Source organism: Brassica oleracea, chromosome C5 (genome assembly GCF_000695525.1).
Source record: "Brassica oleracea var. oleracea cultivar TO1000 chromosome C5, BOL, whole genome shotgun sequence".
NCBI classification, from domain to species: domain Eukaryota; kingdom Viridiplantae; phylum Streptophyta; class Magnoliopsida; order Brassicales; family Brassicaceae; genus Brassica; species Brassica oleracea.
In genome coordinates this window covers 16,345,486-16,361,999 of record NC_027752.1, presented here as the reverse complement: position 1 = coordinate 16,361,999, position 16,514 = coordinate 16,345,486, and the positions used below count along the sequence as shown (strand labels likewise).

Below are 16,514 nucleotides of genomic sequence, written 5' to 3'. Positions count from 1 at the left end.
ATTATATATAGACACCATGGTTAATTATCTTTAATTAGATATTACCACAAAGGAAAACTCAACATATATACAATATATATATGATATAACTTCATAAATATCATACCTTTAAATGCTCTTTGTCAAAAAAACAAAAATCGTACCTTTAACTAAACCTTCAAAATTTCCAAACCATACCTACTTCTTTAATCTAATGCCGTGCCTCGGTTTTTTTACTAATAGCAAATCTTATGGTTTTGTCCGTTCTAAATTATTAACTATATATATTATTGACAAAATATTATATTTATCTCTATTAAAAAAAGTTTAACTGTCTAGGTGAAAAAAACTTTTAAGGTTTATATTATAATATTTTTATTTAGCCTGGGCTCTGACCTCTATCTCAAACTCGGTTTAAAGCTTCAAAAGCACGAGATGATCCTTTCAGCCACAAAATAAAACAATCGGGAAGAAAATGCAAATATTTTTTTCAAATAATGAAACTATGCTTTTGAGCCTTTTCATCGTGTTTATGACTTATGAGTGTATTATTTCATAGGGCAATATAAATTTAAAATAGGTATTGGGCATGTGACTGTCCCACGTAAATCAGGACCGTTCAAATCATCTTCCAAACTTCTATTTATTCTCAATCTCACTCTTCTCTAAAACTATCAAGCTCGAACTTGCTTTCTTCGTCTTCCTCCTTCTCTCGTCATTTCTTATAATTCTATCATATCACTTAAACCACACACCAGAACTAAAATATATTTCGTTATTATTCTCTTACATAAGTCGCATAAATATCATCAAAAATGTCTTGCCTAGAGATTTATAACAAAGACGTAAGTAACTCTTTTAAGCTTCTCTCTTTAGTTATAAGATTCTTCCTTATAAGATTCTTTTAATGCGATTAAGGTTGTTGTTTCTTAATTTACATATGTGACTACAAAAGGATTTTTTTTTCAGCTCAACTTCCTCATGTTTTTCTTCAGTTTTTGTTTTAATCCATTTAATTAAGTTTAACAATATTGCCTTTGTTATAGCTAATCTTCTTGTGTAACAGTTCTCTTTTTTTGTGCTGCAACTTAAAGTCGAGAATAAATCTAAAGAATCTTGAAAATTGTGTGTATACGAAACGAGAATACGTGGCATGCAGAATTGTGATTCTATAATAATCACGTCAAATCATACATTCAAAATGAAATTAAAACAAAAACGTTTTTAGTGGAAATACAATAACTATTGATCGAACTTGTGAATCTTTTTTTTTTTTTTTTTGACCAAGAAACTTGTGAATCTTCTCCATATCAAGAGGACAAAAAAGTGGTAGTTAGTAGACACTACTAAAGAGTTGAAAAATATATAGAAATCTTGATGTATATGTTTATTAATAACTTGATGTGTATAAATGAAAATGCAGATGATGAAGAAGAAAGGAGAAGGAGAAGAAACGAGAGATGGAACTGTGGATTACTATGGTCGTCCCTCTATTCGTTCCAACTCGGGCCAATGGGTTGCTGGCATCATCATTCTTGGTATGTCTCTCTTCTCAAATCGAAACTAAAACATTTGATTCTAAATTTTTCTATTCTCCACGTCCTTTCCTTAAAGATACCACATACAAAGGGATGGTCCTCACCTAGGTATATTTATTAGGGTCCATAAATATTTTCATCATGTCTTCGTCTTTTTTTTTTGGACTCATCTTACTAATACATAATTTGTATACAGAAACATGTTTACATATATGTGTTTGTGTAATAGATTACGATATGATGTATATCTAAAAGTTTGTAGATTGATTGATATCCATACTTATATCTGAGGCAATAAGTTATCAGTAACTAGGAAAGTGACAATATTAGAACCAACAACAAAAATCATTAAAATTAACTTCGAATTTTACGTGAACGTGTCAAGACATATCCATGTGTTCGAACGTAGCCTGCATGCTGTGGTTAAAACCCCATCACATGACAAATGCATAAATATCTAGCTTAAAATTTTAAACGTGGAATCATTTCTGAAAAAGAAAATTGATGTAAAACAGTAAAAATATGATGGAAGTTGTTTATTCAAAATAACTGAAATTGAAAACTTACAGAGTTGTAAGTGATTCTATATATGGTGATAGATATCTGGAGTTCTTAAAAGATGGTTTAATACTTATAACCAATCACAGAAATGAAACTAATAATATATGAAACATATATATATATATATATATATATATATATATACACACACACACATTAATATAAGTGCAAGGAAAGCATGTGTAAGTGGTGGAATTACGTTGCCTTACACGTAATCACCCATCTCGCCAGCTTTTCCCACGTGCTTTTCTTCACACTTTATTTGGAAAAAAAAAACTCTGTCTCATAACATTTTTCAATTTTGATCTAATGATGATATTATTAATTTATATTTAAAAATAGTTTTGGGCACCAACTCAAGATTTCTCTGTACAAAAAGAAAATCCAAAGCACATTTCTATAAAAACAAACAAAAAAATCATTTTAAGATTTGTGAAAGTTGGTCTTGTTTTTCTGGTTTGATTAAGTTAATGGACTCCACCTAATAGTTTTAATTAAAAAATATATCATAAGATTATTGGGTACTGATTTGTTATTGGCATGTGTAATTCAACTGATTTGCTAAATCTTAATTATTCAAATAATTTCATTATGAAATAAAAATTTAAATTCGTTAGAAGGTACAATTATTGTAGAGTAGTCATGAGATACTATCCAACCAAATAAATGTTAACATCATCTTGACGACACACGTAACATAGTTTCTCAATTATTCACAATCATTTCCACTCATTCATGAATTCCGGTTCCTTTCATATCAATAACGCGCGTGGGGGTAACATTATCCCAAACAAGTAATTTTGGTTAACGTACTAAATCAATTTTGTTAATTAAACCGGTTTAACAGTGAACCAGGGGTTGGCCACACTGGCATTCTTTGGAGTTGGAGTGAACTTGGTGCTGTTCCTAACGCGCGTGTTGCAGCAGAACAACGCAGACGCAGCGAACAACGTTAGCAAATGGACAGGAACTGTTTACATCTTCTCATTGGTCGGAGCGTTTCTCAGCGATTCATACTGGGGTCGCTACAAGACTTGTGCTATCTTCCAAGTCATTTTTGTCATCGTAAGTGAATCTTATAATACGAACACAAGTATCTTGACGAAAGTGTAAAACCCTGATTACTAACACTTTTTTAATCTGGAAAAAAAAACAGGGACTTTCATCGCTATCGCTATCGTCATACATGTTCTTGATCAAACCAAGAGGTTGCGGGAACGAAATCACGCCTTGCAGTACACATTCAACAATGGAGATCACAATGTTCTACCTTTCTATCTACTTGATCGCTTTGGGGAATGGCGGTTACCAACCGAACATAGCAACGTTTGGAGCTGATCAGTTCGATGAGGAGCATCCTAAAGAAGGGTACTCAAAGATAGCCTTCTTCAGCTACTTCTACCTCGCTTTGAACCTCGGTTCGCTCTTCTCCAACACCATCTTGGGATATTTTGAGGATGAGGGGATGTGGGCACTCGGGTTCTGGGCGTCCACTGGCTCTGCCATCTTGGCTTTGATTCTTTTCCTCGTTGGAACACCGAGATACCGACATTTCAAGCCAACGGGGAACCCTCTTTCGAGGTTTTGCCAAGTTTTGGTCGCTGCAACGAAGAAATCATCGGTGGAGGCACCGTCAAGAGGGAGAGAGGAGATGTACGACGAAGACAGACAAGAGAAAAATGATTCAGTAAACAACACAGTAAGGAGAATAATGCATACTGATGAGTTCAAGTAAGTCGCTAAAAGTTGTAGTACTTGAATGACATGAAGTGTTGTTCTTAACATGTTTATGTTCCAACTTGTAGGTTCTTGGACAGAGCAGCTTACATCACAGCAAGAGATCTTGATGACAAGAAACAAGGGGGAGTGAACCCATGGAGGCTTTGTCCGGTCACACAAGTTGAGGAAGTCAAGTGTATACTTAGACTGATGCCGATTTGGTTCTGCACTATAATCTACTCGGTTGTCTTCACCCAGATGGCATCTCTCTTTGTGGAGCAAGGCGCAGCGATGAAGACAACTGTCTCTGATTTCAAAATCCCACCCGCAAGTATGTCCAGCTTCGACATCCTCAGCGTCGCTTTGTTCATATTCATTTACCGCAGAGTTCTAGAGCCACTAGCCACCAGATTCAAGAACAAGGATGGAACAAAGGGAATCACAGAGCTTCACAGGATGGGTATTGGACTTGTGATTGCTATCTTAGCTATGGTTGCAGCTGGAGTTGTGGAATGCTTTAGGCTTAAATATGCAGACAAGAGTTGCACTCACTGTGATGGCTCAAGCTCATTAAGCATCTTCTGGCAGGTACAAGAACACAACCCAGTTCTGTCGTTAAATCAATAGGAAGCTCTGAGTCTTAACAATCTTTGTCCTCATTACAGGTTCCACAATACTCACTCATTGGAGCATCAGAAGTGTTCATGTACGTGGGTCAGCTCGAGTTCTTCAACGCGCAGACACCTGATGGACTGAAGAGCTTTGGGAGTGCTCTATGTATGATGTCAATGTCGATGGGGAACTTTGTGAGTAGCTTGCTGGTGACAATGGTGGTGAAGATCTCTACAGTGGATCACATGCCTGGTTGGATTCCAAGGAACCTTAACAAAGGTCACTTGGACAGATTCTATTTCCTCCTGGCTGCCTTGACCAGCATTGACCTGGTGGTGTACATTGCATGTGCAAGGTGGTACAAATGTATAAAACTAGAAGCGAAAGATGAGATGCAAGACATGTTGAGTGATGATGTAAGTGACACCGACAGTGACGACTACGAGGAGCGACCCAAGGATTCCAAAGTCTAACAAAATGTGTGTTCGGTTTTTCAATTTTTTTTGGTTTGGTTTGGTTTTCCGGTGATGTAACATGCAAACTGATTGATAAATAAAAAAACTAAATCCATTGTCTTTCTTTACCAATAAAGTTACAAGATGAGTAAGACCAAGATCCTCCATGACATCAATTGATCATCATGGTTCAGTGTACCTGTAAGAGTTTCACCTTTGGTGAAAGAGCCAGTCTCTGTATTGTCCTTCCTTCTCCTAAAAGGTAAGAAACCATTATATTCGATCAAAACTCAACTCTTCAATGAGAAAACTGCTATAAGAAAATAGTTAGTTAAATACTACAAGTAGAGAAACATATGTGATTCACATCTCAGCAATGGCAGAGAGTCAACACTTTCTCTTGTCCGTCTTCAAGCATTCCATTACTACAAAAGATTGGCAAACTCATCTGAGCAGATTTATCACCAGAGAGAAACACATTTGATTTTCCATTAACCACAATCCAACTACATCCTGGCGTCTTCTTCACACCTTTATAACCCATCTCTTTCCTCATCTCCTTCTCCATCTCATGCTTCCCTAAACCAGCATACACGTTGCACAGGGCCACGTGTCCCGGCGCATTAACCGGGTCCAGCTCCAGCAGCCTCATCGCAGCCCGTTTCGCTACGCCTTCCGCATCTCTGTCTCTCCAGTTGAGCCCGCATAACCCTAGCAATGCGCCGTAGACAGTATGGTCTGGAGTGAAAGGCAGAGTTGAGATGAACTCCTCTGCTTCTCTGAGTTTCCCTGCTCTGCCTAATAGGTCTATCATCGAAATGTAATGCTCGATCCCCGGCTGGATCGAATAGGTTTCCTTCATTGCTTTGAATAATTCTAAACCTCTTGTGATAAGTCCACAGTGGCTACAAGCTGAGAGAACTGCGAGAAACGTCACAGAGTTCGGTTTCATCTCTAAATCAAGCATCTCTTTGAACAGGCTTAAAGCTTTATCTGCTAGGCCGTGATGCGATAGCCCCATGATCATGGAGTTCCATGAAACTGTATCTTTCCTGACCATCTTTGAGAATATCTCATAAGCATCGTCTATGGCTCCACATTTTGCGTACATCGAAACAAGAGAGTTCTGAAGAATGAGATCAGGATCATAGCAAGCCGTTGTCTTTGCGATCACGCAGTGTAAATGCTTCCCTTGATCGAGATTCGAAGTGGCACCCGCGGAACTAAGAAGAACAGAGTAAGTCGAGTTCAACGGTTTCAGACCATGTCTCATCATATCCGACAACAGAGATGCAGCTTCTGCAAAGAGCTCGTTTCGGACAAGACCTGAGACCATAACCGTCCATGTAACCCCGTCCTTATCGTGAAGTTCATGAAAAAGATCAAAGGCTCTCGACACATCGCCAGCATCCAGATACCCGTTGATCATCGATGTCCAAGATACTTTGTCATGTAAGCACTCGACTTGCTCGAACAGAGTCTGAGCTCGTTCCAAATCCCCTATTCTTAAATAACCATTGATCACAATGTTACAAGACTGTAAATCAAAGCTTTCATTGAGCAGAGATTGAGCTGAACCGATCAAACCAGATGATGCGTACATATGAACAAGACTTTTCGCCAACCTTCCATCTTGATCCTCACTTTCCCAACCGTTTGATATAACTTGTGCGTGCAATTGCTGGCCAAGACGGTGAAATCCAACACCAAGACCACCACAAGCATAAGCAAGAGAGATAAAAGTCTCATCGTTCGGATCAAGATCCTTGTTCATTTCAAGAAAAAGCATCAATGCTTCTCTATAGAACTCATTCCAAACAAGCCCACCGATCATAGCAGTCCAAGAAACGACATTCCTCTCAGGCATTTCACAGAACAATCTATAAGCTTCATGAACATCTCTGTATCGGCAATAACCAGACACCATGCTCGTCCAAGTAACCACATTCCTCTCACCCATACTCTCAAACAAGAGCTTCGCTTCTTCCCATCCATCGTTCTCGATATACCCTTTAATCATAGCGTTCCACGACACAATATCTCTGCTAGGCATAGCATCGAACACCTGTTTCGCCTTCTCCATGTCCCCATTCTTGATCAGACCAGAGACCAATGTGTTCCAAGAAACCACGTTTCTCTCAGGCATTTCATCGAACAACTCGACTGCATCATCGATCCTTCCTTCATCACAAAGCGCGGTAAGCATCACAGTCCAGGAAACAACGTCCTTGGGCATCTCCCGGAACAACGTCCAAGCCTCGCTGAGCTTCCTGCGTTTGACATAACTCGTCAGCATCGCGTTGCAAGTGACGATGTTCCTCTCCGGCATGACTTCGAACAGAAACCTTGCTTCGTGCAAGTATCCAGCTTTCGCGAACTTGGTAAGAAGCGAGGTCCAGTACCTGACACGGCTGATGCTTCCTCTCTGAGGAATTTTGTCGAGCAGGTAGCGTGCATGTACGAGACCTCCTTCGGACAAGCGCCCAAGGATCAGAGCTTCTTCATTAGAGAAACCTCGATGATGGTTTCCGTGATTCGATGTTGCATTGCCAAGGTATCGGCGACAGTGAGTTGAAGAAGCTAAAGATAGTTCCGAGAGAAAGGAGTAAACTTTCTTGACACAGAGAGCTCGCATTCAAACAGTGTTTAGCTTTTTCAGACAAAAAAAAAAAAAAACTAAGCTTCTGTAAATTCCAGAGACAAATTTTAAACAATGTATGTTTTTTTTATTGGACACCCTTTTAAATAATGAATGTATAAATAAGGAAAAAATGAAATATTTTCATTCTATACACCAAAACCAAACAAAAACATATAAAGTTTTCAACTTACAACAGCCATGCAAGTCATTCATTCATTCAATCATACATACAACTGAGTGATCCCTCTCAACAAGAGGTTCTCCTTTTTGAACCGTCGGTAAGGTGGTAAAAGAGCAGAGAGCTTGAGAAAATAATGATGATGACTTTATATGTCACTTTTATATGTAGCTGTAGTAGTTGTCACTGTCATCTCCTACGCAAATGTAACTCAGAATAGCAACAATGAAGACAACGTAGGAAGAGAGATCAAAGGCTAATGCTCCCCAACCGATGAGTCCAGCGTGTTTTAGAATCGAAGGTATGGCGATGCTTCCAACTGCTGATGCACCAGTCATGAACTTGGCTGCATTTATCCAGCTGAATAACAAAAAAAAATATGTTAAGCTAGTTTTGAACATCTCTATTTTCTCAAATGTAATTAACAAAGCCTTTGGTTGCATGTAAAAAGGAACTTACTTGAGATGAATAACAAACAGTCTATATATATAAAATGTATGTACCTATTGTCTGATTCATTGAAGAGAGATGTACTGTCCGATCCAGCGAAGAAGAGCAAAGGCATTGGGAGAAGCACATACATTATCACTGCAAAGCAAAATTCGATCCATCACAACGATATACAATGCAGTTTTCAGTCCAACTAACAGTTGAAGATCAAGCCAGACAAGTTATATTCACCGAAAAAATAATATTTGGAGGGAAAGGGAAACAACTCACCACTTAGCATTGGCCACCAGTTATTATACAGAGCACAAGCCTGGACCCAAAATAAGAAAACAAAAAAAGGGGTTTAAACACGAATATGATTTGAATTAAAGTTGTAACTAAGTTTATGAGATACCAGAATTTGCAAGACGATTCCTCCAGAAACAAGGATAGCTAAGAAAGCTATTTTCCCCATATCCAAACAAGCACGCAGGTGTCTAGGTATGTCTGCCATCACAAGTCTCTTCTCAACCTTTTCTATCCTTCCACAAGAAAAGCTGAATGCTAAGAGAAAATCTAAAGGGAAAATAATCAGAGAGAGAAAGAGTGTGAACGTTCTCAGTTTCTAATGACAACATAAGCTCTCTTTTTTTTTTAATTTTACTATTCATGGAGTCAATCTTCGTTTTAACAAAAAAGAAACACAACAAAAGAGCTCCACGAAGGTATCGTTGTGTGGTTTCTTCAGTGGCAAGAGGTATCAAACTTATCATCAATCTTTTTTTATTTCACCTATCAAATTCAACATAAAACTCAATTGGAAAGTTTTTTATCAATTCATTCCACCAGCACCTTCTCTGCTCTTCAAACCCGCTCCTAGGCAAGGTCCTGGTTGTGTTACTTCCCTAATCACTAACTAACAAAAGTACATAAATTTTAATCTCCAGAAAACTCAAAGAAACTTGATTTCTACAAAAGCATTACCAAACACTTACCATGCTCGATTCTATCCAATAAATTCTACAAAAAATTTAATCGGATACTACTGTATCCAACCATAATCACCACAATCAATTTCGATCATGACAGTGTTTCAAAACGAATCTCAAGTTTATAAAAAAAAAAGAAGCTAAAGTCAAACAAAATTTAGAAGAATTTAGAGCAGAAAATCATACCGAACAAGGTTAGATTTACGCCAGACGATCAAATATTTTTCACGAACCCGGCTGTTTTCTCTTCAATTATCAGAATTCTCAGACATTGCCTGCTAATTTTTCTTTTAAGAGGAAAAAAAAAGAGAAGCAATTCGACTTTTGTAATATCGGAGCTTGTATCAGCTGTAATTGAGTGCATTTGTGATCATGATAAACCCGCTATTAAACGGTATCCACGTGTCCTAGCGATTTACTCAATCAACTGGACTTCTCCGGTAAAACCCAAACCCGAAACGGTTTGAAGATATTTTATTTAGTCCGGTTTGTTCTGACCTAACCAAATTCCTGGTGAACTCGAGATGAGCTCAAACTGGATTTGTGTCTTGGCGAAGAGCACCGTTAACCCTAGCACCCCTAATGGAATTCTTAATCATTTTTTCAGTAATAAATGAGTGTTAAGCGTTTAATTTAAGAAACTTCTAAATTGTTGTCCTCCAATGCAAGTATCTTATTTAAGGGTTTTAAAAAAAAAAAAATTAAACATTCAGACACAAAACATTTCAAACACATTCTACAAGAGTTCACAAGAATACAAGTAAGACCATCGTAGTCATAACAAGAGACATGAATCATAGAGTAGAAGTATTTCAAGACATAAAACATTAAGATAAGAAGTGGATACCTTGTTGATCATGAGCTTGAACAAGACCAATAATAGCAAAAGCTCCTAGTACCAGCAATAACAACGGCTTGAACAAGACCAATCCTGAGCTTGAACAAGACCAAGCAACAATAACGGCTTGAACAAGACCAAGTTGATCAGGCTCTCGACGTAAAAGTCTCAGCAGCCCATAGGAAGTCATACCTCAACTGCACTGTATTGTGTAATTACTGCTTCATAAAAGCTGTTGTCCTCAGGCCATTTCGTCCACACTTTTCTTCTAATAAGAGCTTCCGCAGGTTCACTACCTGATAATGTACCAGGCACTGGATGGTTGTTGAATGACCTACTGCAAGAGAATAAACGACCACAATAATTAGGTAGAGAGTGTTAATTTAAAAACTTGATCCCTATCACATTTGTGTTTCAAACAAAATCATGCAATCAGAGTCTAACATAAGAACAAGACCAAAAGAGATTCAAAGAAGGATTTATCGAGGTAAGTGAGCCTCTCTCACCTCTACGGGTGCGCTTCTTGTAGAGAATACGGTAGCCGCACTCTCTGCACTGGATCACATCCCCAGACTTCAAAGTGTTCTCTTGTCCACAATCTACCAATTCAGAAAAACAAGTTTAGCAAACTAAATCATTAAGAACTTGTGTAATGTCTGAGGCTGCTTGGGATACGCTTGATAAGCAGAGCTCCTCCTCGAAACAATACAGAAACGTACTCAAAAGAGGCATGTCTTGACAAATCATCTCTTCTCTTATGATAAGAAGAACAAGTTTAAACCTTTAAAAATTACAAAGCTACCATCTTTAACAACGCGATACAAATGGTATTATTAAGTTCCGATTCAAATTTTTCGATGAGAGGAAGCAGATGGTTACCTCCGCATACATAACTAACTGGTTCTGCCTGTTGATCCATGATAACGAATTGAATCCACAAAGCTAGGGTTTATGCAGTGACGACAAAAGACGATCTGGGGACGATAGACGTAAGAGAAGTCCGAAGGCAGTCAGAGACAGCCTGAAATGAGGTCCGAGCAGGTCGCGACACAACTCCATCGGAAGTATCCGGCTTCGAGACGTGTGATCGAGAAAAGAGAGAGAGCATCGGACGATTTCGTCGAGAGAGAGGAAGAACTGTGAATGTCTGACACATGTTACATAAGCAACGCTTCTTGTGAACCTTAACTAAGCAACGCTTTTAGTTACACAATTTTCTTTTTTTTAACCTAAAAACACTAAGCAACCGGGTTAAGAGTCCGTGTTGTTGATGCTCTGACAACCCATTTTACTAAACCCATTAGACAAAATTATTATTATTTCAATTCTGTCAACTCTAAAAGTAATTCAGTTAATTCTTCCCTCAGAGCTACCTCTCACTTTTATAAAAATCACTAGATATGGACCCGGATTTTGTTTGGTATTTTAATTTCACGAAACATAAAAAGAGAATGAAATGTTCTTTTTTCAAATTAAAATTTTGGATTTTTCAGTATATAAGGGTGTAAAAATTATTTTAGTAATAATAATATGTTTTCTTACATAAATTTTGATTAGTATTTCTATTTCAGTAATCATGGTTTTTAAAACAGCATTCTATTATTTTCTTATAAAATACTTCACTTTGAATTATTTTTCAAAATAATATTAGTTGTAGTTAATTGAAACATATATAATTGTAGACTCTCCATATTGTTTATGTTGTTTAAGACAAATTAAAACAACAAAATTCAAAATATTAATGTTACACGACACCAATCAATATGTATTATTGATAGTTAGCTAAATATCAAATATATTTCTAGATGAACATCAATTTTTTTTACTTTAGTATCAACGGTGTGACTTTTACCTCTTGTCCTATCTATCATATATTACTTCTTGTTATATAATATTTTGTAGAATACTATTGTCATTATGTTTTGTGCCAACTTTAATAATCTGGAGCCCTGCAGTTGTAGTGACTTTTGATAGTGCGACGTACAATTGTCCGTGAGAGAAGAGTGGACTTAGAATATATATACCAACTTTGTTTAAGCTTTTACCTTGATTCTTGTTTATAGTCATTTCATAACAAGCTCATTTAGGGAATTGGCGCCTTTTTAGTTTGAAAGGTCATCTTGCATATGTTGGCTAGGCGAGTTATTAGTAACTTTGTTCCATTGCAAAAGTCCTTCTCGTTGATTTAAATTTCTTAGTAGCATGACTGAAACACCTATTTTGAGATTAAATTTGTGATTTGGGAATCTCTGAAATTTTCAACTTATTTAAAAGATGTGGGATATATAGAATATGTTGATTTGCCACTTCTTTCTTGTGGTCACTGATAGTATCAAAACTCAAAGATTTCTTTTGCTCACTGTCTAAGCAAGTTAACATATAATTATTCATTTCGCCACCATTTCATTTTTTGGAGTAAATATTGCTCTTTCGATGAGATAATTCTTGTCTTTAAAATGAATTTGGAAATCTTGATATGTAGACTTTGTAATGCATACAACATGATCTGCATTGGTTTGCTAGAGCAGTTTGTTGTCTATCTCAATTATGCTGATTTATTCATTCGAGGTTTTGTATTTTGCTGGTGTAAGTGTTGTGCCGTCACTGATACCTAATAGCCATTTACAAAAATCTTTGCGAGCTTGATGCAACCTCATATTTTTCTCAAGAGTAAATATATAGCAGTAATTCCATAAATATGAACGGTTGATTGTTGCCATAATAGTTTGTTACCTCGTGCCTTGTTGTATGTCTAGCAGAATTTGTCTAAAATCACCATCAAGAAGTATTGCTTTCCCTCCAAAGGGTTTTGTTGTTGCATTTAGATCTGCCAAAAAGAGTACATCTCGAAGAGTCTTATCAAGAGCTTCAAATGCAAATTAATGGCACATAGGTGCTTCATCCTAAATGGTGAGATTTGTTTTTTTTTTTGAGTAATTCAAAAAGCATGGTACAACGACTTATATTGCACATACTTTCTTGATGAAGATCTATCGGAATCTCGAAACGCCAATGTGATGTTCTACATTAAGTAAAAGTATAGTTGTAATTCCAGATGATGTCAATGGTAGCACAATTTTTCCTTCTGATCTTAATCTTGAAATGATTGTCTTATAAACATATGTTTTTCCTGTCCTCCTCGTCCATTGAAGAAAAAAAATTCCTTTCATATAGTAATTGAGTCACTAACAGCTTCACACATTTTCTTATGCCTTTGGCATGTCTTCAAAATCAGTCAGTGATTTATCATTTTATGTTAGAATCCTCTCTATTTCTAAAATTGTATAACTTTGTAGCTCTTCATCAGTGAATTTTTGGTCCATGAAGTTGAATGTCTATCTTTTTATTGGATATGTCTTCAGCTAAGTGATGCAAACAATGCTCCCACAGAATAAGAGGACAAAATAATTCACAATAAATTAACAATGTTACAAAAATATGGCAAATCTGGAAAAGATATGCAAATTTTTATGCTTCATCCATAGCTTATTTCCATTCTGAATCAGCATTCAACAATCCTCTTGCATAACATGCTTCTATTGTTATAATTTTAAATAATTTTTAAAATCACTTTTTCAAAATTCATTTTTATTATCTTAGTATATATATTTTTAATCATCATATATTTTAATTTTAACACATATCACAATATTTTGCAATTATATTTTGTTTAGGATTTAAAAATTGAAAATTAAAATAAAATAATATTTATAGTTACTATTTTCTTAACAAAATTAATTTTTATATCTTAGTATATATATTTTTAATTATGGGATATTTAACACATGTAACAATCTTAAATATATAAATTTTCATGTGTCATGTTAATTAGCAACTTTGAAAAACTAGATTTGTAGTCTCCATTTTATTTCAAAATTTTTTTGACGAAACTAGCAGAATCTTTTTTGACGACGATAGAAAATCACAATATGAGAAGTGAAGATTAAACTCCACCATCAGTCATCCCGTACAGAACCGACCCCAAAATCGCGACTCCGCTTCTCTTGTAAATTGTAGATGGCTCAAAGTAGACTTCAAGACGAGAGAGCATGTTACCGATCACCATAGCTCTGTGCTACACCTTGACTCCCGATTGTCTCAACCGTAGGTTTACGAATCTGAGATCTCAAGCTCAACCTCATGATTTTGGTTATACAAATATACATTAGTCAACCCATTGTTGCTGAGCATGTGATTTTTAAAAATTCTTGATTTTAGTTTGAAAATGGCTTAATCGGAGTCCAAGGTGGAAAGCATACAGATAATAATAAAAACGCATATAAGATGTTTGACAAAATGTATGTGAGAGATAGATGTGTCCACAATTTGCTCGTCCATAACTCTAATGTCCACAACTCTTATGTCCACGGTTTTTCCATCCATTACTTACATGTCATACCACATTTATTCATAAATATAATTTATTTTTTCATAACTCAAATTATTAATATTTTGATCAATAAAAAATATTTAAATATAAGCAGTCATATTTAAATTAATAGGTAAGCCATTTTAACAATTTTAACTATATCACATAAACTGATTTTTTGATTTTAATCTAAAAGTAATATTTAAACAAGTTTCAATTTTTCTGTCTACAATTTTTCTGTTCATAACCCAAATATCTATATATCTCTATCCACAACACATCTATGTGCATATCATCTATCGACAGCTTCTCTCTCCACATGTCTTCTTGCTTATCTTATCTTTCCAACCACAGTCACGTTATCCATAACAGTTTATCCACAAAATTGAGTTTTTCAATTTTAAAATATCAATATACATATGGATCTTAAACTATAGAGAAAAAAAGCTAAAATTTATTTTATATACATATACGTATATTTATATACTAAAACTATTAAACAATGGTAAAGTAAATATGTTGGGAATAAATATAAATAGTGGAAATTATGGCCATTGGTTCTTTGGCTTTAAGAAAATCTTATGGTTGAATTTAAAGCTCAAAAACTTATGAACTAACTATCCTCACTACACATTTTCACGGGTCCATCCTATTCTGTCTCTTTTTGGTTTTCAATATTTGTTCATCTCCTTTAGTTACTACAAGGATATTTTTGTCTTAAATTCTTGCGTTCACACACAGAAAGTGTCTCACATGTCACATGCGTCGTATTGTGTAAACAAAAGTCAAAATGTGTTTTTTTTATGTAATGATCTCATGAATTTACTCTTAGTTATGTTTTACACTAATTATATTAATCTTTTTGTACTAAAATAAAATTTTTGAAAATATATACTCATGTTTTTACAATGTATGAAATAATATGTTACACATTTTCTACTTTTAGTTAATATATATTTACATGAATGTACTATAGGTAAAACTATAAAATATACTAAATATATAAAGATCTTGAATTTAATCTGCTATATTTTACAATTATTAGTCTATATTATATAAATATTAGTAAAAAGAAGTAAATCTTTTTGAACATAAAAAGAAGTAAACATTTTCCTAATAATAGTTCAATAAATGAACCCAATGTTATTGGTAATGAAAGAGTCTCCAATGATCGCTGCAATAACCATTACATGCATTAGCATATATAACTTCTAAATGTTTATAAGATTTTTCAAAAAAAAAAAAAATCAGTTCAGACAAAAAAATTACCTAGAGGAGCTGAAGGTTTTTAAGTTTTGTGAAAGTACATTGTGTGATTGTATGGGACTGTAGTGCAAGTACTATTATTTATAAAAAATAAGTAAATATTTTTGAATTAATTTAATTTATAGAAAATCATCCATTTGTTAGAAAAAAGAATTAATATGTGAACAACTTCAAAACTAGAGGGATAGAATGCCATGAATGAGATCTGCTTTTTGGCAGAAAGGACAAAAAATACCAGTTTTTATGCATATGTCGTGTCTATTGCTTAAATTTTTTTTTAAAAACGTGAATGGTAGTATACTATGCAAAAACCAGTAGCAGTTGTCATGTGTTTGATCTGCTCGTCCATTCAAACACCAAATAGGTAGATATAGTAATGTATAGTAATGATCATGATTATGTATATTTGAACTGCTAGCATATCATATATATTTTATTATTTTTTGAAATGAACTGATTTTTAATCGTAAAAACCGTTGAATAGCAGTGAAAAAACAGTTTATCTGCCCAAGCTTATGTCTTGTCTTTCTCGTACCATTCCATTCATACCCTGAGAAACAAATGATGTCTTTTCTGCAAAATAAAAGATCTGCATTAAATATATTTTTATCTGCATCTTCATTCATATTGTTTGAATGGCGAAGCATTACAATGGCATGTGTTCTGCACATGAGTTTTTTTTGTATTTTAAGCTTTTCACGTTTTTTTTAAATTTCAAAAATACTAACGTTTTGCCATTTTCTGCAGAAAAGCACTTCATCTACATGCAATTTTACTCACACCACTTTTGATGATGGATGGTTCTCTCACTTCCCCATTAAACAATAGATACTTTCTATAAATTAAATCAATTTCAAAAATATTTCATTTTCATCTATAAATATTATTACTTACTTATAATTTGAAAAAAGAAGTCTAGTGATGTGCTATGTTATGGAGC

The 16,514-nt window shown here is 35.1% G+C and overlaps 3 protein-coding genes across 7 annotated transcripts; 1 reads left to right on the top strand and 2 right to left on the bottom strand.

The window, feature by feature from the left end:
- Positions 1-590: 590 nt before the first annotated feature.
- LOC106295019 (protein NRT1/ PTR FAMILY 7.3-like) lies at positions 591-4,988 on the top strand. The gene is made up of 6 exons (XM_013730773.1): positions 591-824; positions 1,403-1,517; positions 2,926-3,143; positions 3,235-3,809; positions 3,884-4,385; positions 4,463-4,988. The coding sequence occupies exons 1-6, from the start codon at positions 795-797 to the stop codon at positions 4,880-4,882; spliced, it is 1,860 nt and encodes a 619-aa protein (XP_013586227.1). The 5' UTR covers positions 591-794; the 3' UTR covers positions 4,883-4,988.
- A 46-nt stretch (positions 4,989-5,034) lies between these two features.
- On the bottom strand, positions 5,035-7,532 carry LOC106295018 (pentatricopeptide repeat-containing protein At1g32415, mitochondrial). Of its 2 annotated transcripts, none has more exons than XM_013730771.1 (2): positions 5,232-7,532; positions 5,035-5,119 (listed from the first exon to the last, which is right to left on the bottom strand). In XM_013730771.1, exon 1 carries the CDS (start codon positions 7,497-7,499, stop codon positions 5,235-5,237), a length of 2,265 nt encoding a protein of 754 aa, XP_013586225.1. In that variant the 5' UTR covers positions 7,500-7,532; the 3' UTR covers positions 5,035-5,119; positions 5,232-5,234. The 2 variants fall into 2 exon arrangements, with proteins under 2 accessions (XP_013586225.1, XP_013586224.1); XM_013730770.1 differs by having other exon boundaries at positions 5,063-5,119; positions 5,207-7,532.
- Positions 7,533-7,634: 102 nt separating this feature from the next.
- Positions 7,635-9,412, bottom strand: LOC106295020 (vacuolar protein sorting-associated protein 55 homolog). 4 transcript variants are annotated; one of them, XM_013730776.1, is made up of 5 exons: positions 9,288-9,412; positions 8,528-8,676; positions 8,404-8,443; positions 8,187-8,271; positions 7,635-8,043 (listed from the first exon to the last, which is right to left on the bottom strand). In XM_013730776.1, exons 2-5 carry the CDS (start codon positions 8,624-8,626, stop codon positions 7,845-7,847), a joined length of 423 nt encoding a protein of 140 aa, XP_013586230.1. In that variant the 5' UTR covers positions 8,627-8,676; positions 9,288-9,412; the 3' UTR covers positions 7,635-7,844. The 4 variants fall into 4 exon arrangements, with proteins under 4 accessions (XP_013586230.1, XP_013586231.1, XP_013586228.1 ...); XM_013730777.1 differs by having other exon boundaries at positions 8,528-8,654; XM_013730774.1 differs by having other exon boundaries at positions 8,528-8,688; positions 9,288-9,411.
- Positions 9,413-16,514: the final 7,102 nt, after the last annotated feature.